Below are 10,554 nucleotides of genomic sequence, written 5' to 3' on the forward strand. Positions count from 1 at the left end.
CATAAAATTATTAGGAATTCTTCATGATTGTCAAATTTTTGGAACTGTAATAAAAATAACTTATTTATTTGGCCTATTACTTTTGCGATGTTTTTTAAAGAATTACATGTCATATTTTGGTATATTTTCGTTCCGAAGCTGTGGGAATATTTCACTTTTTCAATGCGGTCATACTATTTATTCGAGCTGCACATGCTTGATCTTTTTTAGAATTTAAAAAGTGAAAAATGTCTAGACAGTGATCTAAACTAAAGTAAACTAGTGTTGGTGACAAGTACTAGGCCTCGAAAAGCGAGTTTTATTTAAGTGTCACTGCGTGGATTACGTCGGATTTGAGAAAAATCGAAGCAACGAGTGTTTAAGAATTTCGATTTCTGTCGTCATTTTCATGGAATAGCAGTGCCAGTGTCTTATGCGATTTTTAAAGTAACCACGAAATGGACAACTCCAGCAAACAGGTCATCATGGGTCCACCGGCGCCAATGACCACAACTTCCAATCAATCGAAGCCCGGTAATCCCACCAGCGCCCCTCCTCCACACGCCACCAAAAGTGCTGCAGCTCCGCCCAAGCGGATAATTAAGAAGATTCAGCTGGATTTCAACAAGCTCAAGGAGGCTGGACTCGACAGGCAGCTGGCCGAGGTGCTCAGGAAGCAGAAGCTGGATGCCAAGAGGGTGGACGCCCCGTCGTCCACCAGTCTTTCCACCTCTGCCGCAGCGCAGTCGACGCCAGCTGCGCTAGAGAGCAAATTACATTCGCCACAACAACAATTGCGTCAGCCTGGTAATGCATACTTGTACATATATATATATATATATTTGCTTTAAGCTGTTCATCGTCCAAAAAACCGTTACAAAGTCGGGGGTTTTGTACCAAGTGGTACGGATACGAAAACCGTCTAAATGTTTCTACGAGTTTCGGGCACGGATCCAAAAACCAAAACGATGGCGCAACTGATTGAGACGCCGACAGATTGTCAAAGAGTTAGTTTTTGCGTTAATTGTTCTGAGTTCGTCTCACAACGAGTGCGTTTCACTTTCTTCGTGTATCTCGAAATATTTTATTTTTAATGTTTTTACGTATATTAAATGGCAACTAAGGACCTTAAATCATTTTTTTTAGTTTTCAAAAATAGATTTTTGTTAAAAATTCCGGTCTATAGGTTAGATATTTTAGGATGGCTGTAAATGTCCAAACAGGACGTTATTATTTCCAAAACATACTGCCAATAAAATTAATATTTAATTAACAACGACATCATTTGGTATTTAATTATTTAAAACGATCGGTAATTAAATAAATTAAGAGAATCGCATGTTTTACAAGGATATTTTATTTATATTTTAATATTCTTTTAATAAGTAAGTTAAAAAAAAAAAAAAAATCGGGACATTTACATACTTTATTTGGTACTTTTCTTTGAAAAGTGATGAAATATACTGCTAATACTGGAATACTTCAATAGGGCTAATGAGCTTGATTCATAAATATAATACCCTTGAAAGGGTATATATTTTTTTTTGAATACTTGTCGGGCAAACTAGATTCAAGACCCACTCGTGCCACCACATTTCGTACTCTTTCGGTGGTTCAACCGTCAAGTGCGCGCTCAAAATGAGGTTAGGGACGAAGCGTCGATGCAAGGCAACATAATTCCCTTTTTGGCCCGGGTTCAAGTCCCATTGTGGTCAAACTGCCGTTTGTGTGTGCGATTGTTTTTGCTAATATATGCTCTATCTGGTTTTATTTAATGTTTGCTTTAACAATGAGTTGCATCTTTTATGAATAAGATGGCTTATTTCGCTTTAAAACTCTGCTCCTTTAACTCTGCTCCTAAGTACTTCTGCTTATAGTTTCCTTTATTAATTATGCTTAATTTTTATAATTTACAGCACCTCAGCCTTTAGTAAAGCGTTTTATGATTTCGGAACACATCGAGAAGATAGTACCCATCCAGCCGATCCCAAGTCCAACGGATGGTGACCGTTCCAAGCAAGTGAAGGCGCTATTAAAGAACAGAATACTAAACAAGAGCTTGGTCACGAATACGCAGCCTCAGCAGAAGCCCACAACTTCCAAAGCAGCACCCAAGATGACACCACCTGTTGGCCACGATACAGCTGCTCGCAGTGGAGGGATTTCCCCAGCTTCGGCGGCCTCTTCCGTGTCCATTGCCAAGGCGGACTTGACTGTCCGACAAAAGCAGCCGCCACTTTTGCTCAATTTGGTAAATCAGCTGCCCAAACATCGAGCCATGTGCGTATCGAGTAACAGTCCGTTAGTGAACCCGCATGGGCATCGAGTTTCGCCAAGTCCACAGAGGATTCCAGTACAGCAAACTCCGAATGCTTTTAGCCAACCTCACCCACCCTCAGAGTTTCCTATAGCTCGAGCAGCTCCTGCGGTTCCCGCACAACTTCATAGAAGCCCAACACCGCCGCTAATTGTGCTGGAGCATAAGGTGTTGGCACCCAACGAGAAGATCGATTTGAGTGGGCTTCGGCTGCCCAATGCTACGGTGGAAGCTACTAATTCTCCGGATAGCGCTGCATCACCAAATATCCAGTCTAAAGTGATCAAGGGCAAGGTTATTATGAACGCCAATAAGTTTAAGGTTTCACGGGAAAAACTGGCCGAGATGGCCAAAGAGATTCGTAATCAGGCGGATCAGGTGAAACAACCTCAAGCTATGAAAACACTTAATTCAAAGGATGTTATTTCCACAATTGATACTCCTTTCACTGTTAACACAATACTTCAACCAAAACGAACGTCGCCCTTTTCATCACCAACTCTGAAAGGAAATATCGCTCCTTTATATAATCCAAAGCCAAATAAAACAACAGACTTTTCAGCTGGCTCAAGTATTCGTTTGAATCCATTACCTGAAGAATCAACAAAACAAACTATTGAATCGAATCAGTCTACTGAGGACACGGCAATAGACTTTCCTACATCAGTGCCTACAACACCAGGAAATCGTTATTCGTCTGAACCAAATCAGAATACTTCTAATTCCAAGGAGCATGAATTTGTTTTCAATTCAGAAACGGAAGGAGTCAAGGCAGTTGCAAACCCCCTTGATTTTCCTGTGTATATATCCTCAACTCTTGAGCCGACTACAGAGTCAAGTCCTCTTAAGTCCTTTAATGAACCGATCAATTATCCAGAGGTGAACCTTGTTGATTTGCCTGAACTAGAAAACCAAACTAAAGATATAAACAAAGACTTGGTTCCCTCTGTTCCTTCAACATCCAAATTGAATAGCGAGCCAAACACAGAAATAGATGATATGCATTTTCAAGCGGATACATTAGCAGTGAGTAAAGAACAATCGAGTTCTTCTGCGACCACATCACCGGAGCTTAAAATCCAATCCGCTGTAGATTTCATAGCTCAACTGACCGCTGAAAATCCGTTGGATGAAAGCAGCTTTATGGATCTTTCACCGGAAGAGCAAAGATTGAATGCTCTCTTTGGATTTGGAGGATGCTCGTTTGCTAGCGCGTCGGTTCCGCAACCCGAGGAGGAGGAGCTCCCAATCGGAAAGATTGTTAAAATGGACGATATGAACATATTGCATGCTACCTTGGATATAAACAGCGACAGTACAAATGTACTGAGGATTAGCCCGAACGCAGTTAAAATGCAAAGCAGTGCAACATCATTGAATACACCATTGGTGGACTTAGAAGTGGGAGACTCAGCTCTGGAGGACACTAATATACACATTAACGATTCAAACCCAGTAGATACCACTGCAAGCGAATTGCAGAATGTGAAATCATCGGTAGCCGAGACCCCAATTCAAGAAGCCAAACATGAAACTGTTATCACAAATTTACCAGAAAAATGTGACGAAAAATCACAAGTGCCTTTGGAAGAGGTCAAGACAGCGTCAGAACCAGAGCCCTTAAAGGATGTCAATCCGCCTGTGAAAAGGGCACCTATCAGATCCAAAAAAGCTAAAATTAATTTAGTGCAACGCACCAAAAGACCAAGCATCCCAAAGCCAATTGAAGTGAAGAAAGCCAAGTTAGATTTTGAAGAGGAGGACGATGAGGCGATGGCTATCGATCACAGCCTGATGGAGGATCGATATGGAGTCGCTGGAATCGAGGTAAATGACAATTCAGCTAGCATAAGCTCAGACCAAATAAATCATAAATTATCTAGTGTTAAAAACAATCCAAAGGTGCCAGCAGATGAGAAGCAGTGTGAAGAAGAAATCAGCCCAGTTGAAGATGAAGATTCAGCAAAAAGCCAAGCCCATGAGGACAAAGATGAGAGTGAAATAAGTTACCGGAAAGAAGATAAAATTCAGTCGAAATCATCCTCAGAACGAGACCTAACCCAGTTGTACCACCCACCCAAAATGCCCAAGAATAAATCTACACATAAGACCAGTAGTCAGGACACCTTCGAGGATCCACAGCCCGCATCGTCGAGCAGTAATGTTTCCCTAATTGATGTCCTCTCACAAAATCCACCTGCCCCACAGGGCGAGCCCCAGTTACCATTTCGTAAGGACTCGAAGCAGTTAAATACCAGTGCAGATAGCTCAGTTGATGCCAAAGGAATACAGAATTTAATTGGCCACCTGACAGCCGAAAAGGTGGTGCCACAAACCAAGAAGCTATCGCCAACTTCTAAATCAGAAGAAGGATCTAAAGCCATACCCCGCAAAAAGCTTGTTAAGACACGTCCCGTTCTCAGCAAGAGATCCACAAAAGTTGGCCAGAAAAATCCAACGGAAAAGCCCGCGCATTTTGAGTTTCTTCATCCAGTTAGCGCGAATGCGGGAAATCGGGTTCCAACTTCCAGCACAAGTGATGATGATGGCTCCATCTTTCTGGGCTTCGATGACAACAAAGGGAAACGCTCTAAGACTCCAGTGCGAAGCCAGCGAGTGAAACAAATGAAGATCAATGAAACGGACATCAGCGATGACGCTACACCAGATTACGATGAGACCGAGGAGGAGCAGCCGTCTATGGAGATACAGCAACCAGTGAAAAGCTCAGCGGCAGATTCTAAGTTTACTTTTGACCGTCACAAGGTTGTGGGAGCATTTTCTGATGATTCCGATAGCAGCGATGCAGGTCCTTCTAGTCCAATGGACTTTGGAGATAACATGTCGATAGATGACAGCAGAACGAGTGTAGAATGTTCAAAGGAGGATGGAACTGCATGGGCAAAGCTCGTTAATGAAAATGAGAAGCCTTCTGCCGATGAAGTACTTTCCCCTTCAAAATCTGCTATTGAAGCAACTGTAGACTGTTCGAGAATTTATGATCCACCCAAAACACATGGGGATGCAACATCGTCTCATCATAGCGAAAGTGAGTGTGTTACAGATGAAAAACAGCCTGAACCTGTGATAAAGGAAAATGAATCCATAACTTTTGACAGAAAATCCCAAAAGAGCAGGAGAAAGTCAACCAAATCAATTTCAATGGCTACAGATGAACCTGTTCAAGATAGTTCAACTACTAGCAAGATCAACGAAAAGCGATTGACTAGTAGTCCTTTAAAGACACCAGGCTCCTCAGGAAATACTGACATGCGACTCTGGGAAGAGGGTAATGCGTCTGATAAGCAAAATGCCAATTTAATATCACCCGGAGCTTTGACAAATCAGAAAAATGCAAAATTAAAGAAAATGCTTGAAGAAGTATCGCCTGAGAAACCAGTGTCATCTTTAAGATCTAGAGGAAAAAGAAAGTCTGGGAGTCATAACAAAAAATTGAATGACCCTGAAGAACCTTCTGAAAACATAAGTTGCGCGAAGAAAAAAGAAGAAGCTACAGAGAAAGATTTGGAAGATGGTGAACGATTCACGACAGTTGATACTACAGAAGACACAGATTCAATACCAAATCCGATTAATAATATCACCGCGGAAAAGGCTGCTACTAGAGCAAAACGAAAATCTCGTTGTATAGTTGCAAAAGATTCTAAGAAAGAAATGGAAGATATTGAAGCACCAGAGGACGGTGTGAAATCTTCAAAAGACGATTTACCTCCAACGTTAGTGGATGCTATAAATTCATCAGAGAAGCCAGAGGACCAAAAGCCTGTTGACGTTCCAGAGGTATCCGTAAAATCAAAAGGAACTCGAAAATTACTCAAAAATGAAGTGTCTGCTATTCAGCCTGAATCAGTAATAAATCCTGCATCATCATCAGAAAATTCGACACCAAGGATGGATGAGGATGAGACGGTGCCAAATAATGCCAAAAATAAGCGGCATACTCGAAATAAATCTCCACAAATAAAACGTTCACCAACTATTAAATATTTTGAAAGTATAGAAAGTCAAGTAATTAAAGGTTCAGATGCATCAAGTAAAGCTGAAAGTTCAATAAGACCAACTAGACAAAGACATTCTCGTTATAGTAAAGCTAAATCTGAACCCAAAGCTCCCGCAGATTCTGTATCGGAAAAAGTGCCCGAACCTAGCATATCGACTGTTACTCAAGATTTGGGTGAGGTGAAACCTGATTCCTCAGAGAAACCAAGTGGACACGTACAACTGAATTCTGTAAAAGATTCCTGTAAAGAACAAGAAGGGTGTAAGGATTCCAATCAAGCAAAAGATTCGCCAAAAAGTAGGAAAAAACGGCAATCCCAAAGTGGAACATCGAAAATAACAGTTTCACCAATAACTCAGCCCAAACCTGACTTAAATCCAGAGAAATTACCTGCACAGAATAGAGATGAAAGTGTTCAAGCCCCAAAAGAACAGCTAGACCCGACTACATCTAAAAATTCAAGAGGAAAACGACAATCGCGATCAATAGTACCTACAAATACTCTAGCCACAATGCTTGCCACAGCGTCAGAAGATCCTGAGCCAGTTGAAGGAGATTCTGTGGTGGTCCACACCAAACGAAAGATGTCAACTCGAAGAGGATCAGTCCCACGAGACACGCTGATATCATCAGTTAACGCTTCCGATGATAGTGTGGTTCTAGAATCGATTCCTAAGAAAGGCAGGAGGAGTAACATCAGTAGCGTACCATCTGAAACCACAACACCAAAATCTAGTAAATCTGGGCCTTTGAATGCTAGTGAAATGATCCCTCCAATATGTGAAGAACCAAAGGTACCCTTAAAAAGGGGAAGAAAGCGCGCTGCTCCTTCTGATTTAGAACCTGGACAAGCCAAAAAGTTGAAGACTGAGGAAAGTTTGGAAACCGAAAGAGTAGGTGGTGACTTTAATCTTCGTCTTCTGCTCATAAGAAAGCGGGATCAGTTGGACACCGACGAAGTCTTAACTGATGATGGAAAAGGACAGGGTCCTCTGCATTGTGGATTGTGTCTGGCGCGGAGTGATAAGAACAATTGGCAGCGCCATATAGGAGAGCATTATGGAGTTGGTTGGCTGGTGGGAGAAACACCCAAGGTAGGTTAACTTATATAAACTGCAATAGCTATCTAAACTTGAACTTTCTTCATAGAATATCACGCGTTCTGGCATAATGACAATGATGAAGAACTATCTGCAGAAAAACGGAGGAAAACTAACTTGTCGTCTTTGTAATCAGCAATTGGGCTCGTACTTGGGAATGATGCTCCATTTGGAGGGATGTGGCAACAAGCAGCGTTTCCAGTGCGAATTTTGCCAGCGCTCCTATACCAAACTCTCACTTCCGGTCCATATACGGACTTGTCCAAAGCGCATAGCGCCCCAGGTCACTGAAGATCCGGAAGATGCGGATGGAGATGTTAAAGAAACCGTTTTTAGTAATGCTGGTCGGGCCAAGAGGAAGTCTACTATTAAGTAAGTTATAAATAATATATTTTTGTTTGGATCTTAATACAATTTAGTACGTTCAGAGCTGAAACCAAATTAAAGAAAATTGGAGAAGCCCTGACAACACAAAAGTCAGGAGAGGGAGCTTCCGCAAAGAACGACTTCGATGGCGATTCATCCGACTATGATTTGACCAAGGACAAGGAGTCTTCTGAGGAATATGATTCGGAAGGAGTAGATTCCAATGAGGACTCCATAAGCAGCGAAGGTGAGGGCAGCCTTAGTGATAATTTCTCCACATCCAAGCCCTCGAAGGGAAACCGACGAGGAGACATTGACAGGAAACGAATTTGTAACCGACCAGTAAATGTGGGAGAGTGTCAGCAGAAGCCCTGTGAGTAATTTCAAATCAATAGCAATATTTATATCTAACGTAATTCCTACACTACAGTACTTTCACGTTATCACCACTTGGAGGCTAGGGCCACCCATAAATGGAATGAATTGTAAGCCAACCAAGAATTACCAAATCTGGTTTTATTTATCATTATTTGTTCTTTTCAGCATGCAACGCAATTATGAAGCTGGTGTTTTATTCCCCCAACTGGTGCCCCGCTATTCGAAGATCCCTGAAAAGAACGCTGATGGCTTGCTACCTCCCAAGAATACACCATCTATGCGCTATTCTTATGGTAAAGTTAAAAACGAAGACGATTGGAAACAATTGGCACCGTTTGAGGGCTTTAACAAAGAAGGTATATAAAACAGAAAGAAAACAAATCGAATTCAGGGTATATTAAAGTATCTTTTTTCTCAGGTGAATATGTAGGCTATCTGGGCAGCTCAATTAAGAAACTTGAATGGGTTCCTCTACCACCGAAAGCTGCGAGTCAATACCTGCTATGTTCCGTGCGGTCAAAGATGAAAACCTTTGCAAGACATAAAAAATTAAAGGATGAAGATGGTCTATTGATGTTACTGAAGTGTACTGCCAAGAATGCGGGCAAATCTTGGACCCTGCGACCAGAACTTCATTACGGAGTTCATGTACCCAATGGACCGATTCATAGCTTTTCATTTTTGCCCAGTGGTGGCTATGACAAGTCATCCAATCGATTAGCCGTATTGGCTGTGGCAAATTCGTTGAGTAGTGTTCACATTTATGCACTGCCATTGGAGCTGGCGAATGATGAAAATGCCGACGAAAAGGTGGTCATTCAACTAGATTCATTGATAACACTTACATTGGATATTAACAATCCTGTACAGAATCAGTGCACTAAAATTTGTTGGTCGCTGGTAAGTTGGTTGAATTTCACTTCTTTATGCTGAAATAATATATTAAATTCTTGCACAGTCTTCGGGACACAGTTTTCTAGCTACAGGCTACAGCAGCGGTCACTTTGCCTTGTGGGACATTGGCGAAAAGGACAATTTGAATTGCTTTACCAGAAATAATCAGACTCATTTTGTGCCTGTTAATTTCCTTTACATAGGAGAGCGGAATGTTCAATGTAAGTTTCATTGGTATAGGTATATTATTCCTTTTAAGTATTTTACTTACTTTTGAATTTTCTTCTCAGATATGGATCTTCATTATGACAACAATGGTCCACGCTGGCTTGCAGTTGGCACTTCCATACGTCAGTTTAAAATCTATGATATTGCGAACTGGTCGAACCCATATATACTAAACCAAGACACCATTTCCAGTCTTTATATGGCTAATTTAACCTGGTCACCTATTTGTGAGGCCCTAGTGGTCAGTAGTTCACGTAAGTTTCAGTTTAACAACTGACGAACATACCGAGTAATGATAACATCTCTTTGCAGACTTTTTTCGTACCATAGCAGTTAGTCCCTCGGGTATACAATTCGAACACAGGACCCTTGATGGAACCCTAACAACGACACGGGAAATGCACACGAATTGCCAGCAAAATCACATGGTGTTCGTAACCGACAACGGCGACTTGGTCTTCCTGGATGTACGAAATCTTAACTGTGGCCCTGCGCTGCTGAAGTCAACGGTCAACTCACGTGCGGTATCCACCACCGAGTTGCACCATTTAGGCTCATCTGCTCCCAACGCAACGGATCCCATCGGTCCCGATGAGTTCCTACGGGACTATGGGTTACAAATCAATCCGCTGGTCCCTGAGCCGCACAAACGCAAGTCCACATATCTGAGCGCCAAACGTAGACCGCAAAACATACACTCCCTGGCATTGACCAGATTCAATTGCGTTCGTTGCAATTGGAATTCACCCACCCACACTTGGGTGGCCATGGGTGCAGAACATGGCATGTTGCGAATCCTCAACTTCGATCGAGATAAATTCTTCTAAAGGATTTTTTGGAAACACATTGGTAACTGAAAATCTTCTGAACAAGCACCATCTGAGATTATAACTTATTGTTTTACCAAATAAGCTAATTAGTTTTAACACTCGTCTAGGGACAATTAAAATATTCAGAAATTGTTTAACTGTAATTTATTTATAGCTGTTGTAAAAATATATATATTATATATTTTATATGGAGTTACTGTAGTTTATAGCAAATATATTTACCTGCTTTGCAAGCAAAGATTGCAACTTAGAATATTGACATTTTTTATTAAGGAGCAACGCTTGTCATCTTTGAAAAATTATCCCAATAAATAACACATATTAAATATATTGATATATTTTTATTTTCATCGGTAGTTTAAATTTTTCCATAAATACTATATGCAAGTTTAACAATGATAGACGGGATTTCTGTGTAGCTTTCAGCGATCATAAAATTAA

General features: G+C 41.2%; 1 protein-coding gene across 3 annotated transcripts; it reads left to right on the forward strand.

Moving 5' to 3' along the window:
* The first annotated feature begins 169 nt into the window (after positions 1–169).
* On the forward strand, positions 170–10,441 carry LOC6605496. 3 transcript variants are annotated; one of them, XM_032718659.1, is made up of 11 exons: positions 170–786; positions 1,896–4,123; positions 4,199–7,411; positions 7,467–7,789; positions 7,846–8,156; positions 8,214–8,268; positions 8,327–8,517; positions 8,580–9,061; positions 9,120–9,276; positions 9,346–9,537; positions 9,596–10,441. In XM_032718659.1, exons 1-11 carry the CDS (start codon positions 438–440, stop codon positions 10,108–10,110), a joined length of 8,016 nt encoding a protein of 2,671 aa, XP_032574550.1. In that variant the 5' UTR covers positions 170–437; the 3' UTR covers positions 10,111–10,441. The 3 variants fall into 3 exon arrangements, with proteins under 3 accessions (XP_032574550.1, XP_032574549.1, XP_032574552.1); XM_032718658.1 differs by having other exon boundaries at positions 1,896–7,411; XM_032718661.1 differs by lacking the exon at positions 170–786 and having other exon boundaries at positions 4,029–4,123; positions 4,180–7,411.
* Positions 10,442–10,554: the final 113 nt, after the last annotated feature.

The sequence above is a fragment of the Drosophila sechellia genome, chromosome 3L (assembly GCF_004382195.2).
Source record: "Drosophila sechellia strain sech25 chromosome 3L, ASM438219v1, whole genome shotgun sequence".
Lineage (NCBI taxonomy): Eukaryota > Metazoa > Arthropoda > Insecta > Diptera > Drosophilidae > Drosophila > Drosophila sechellia.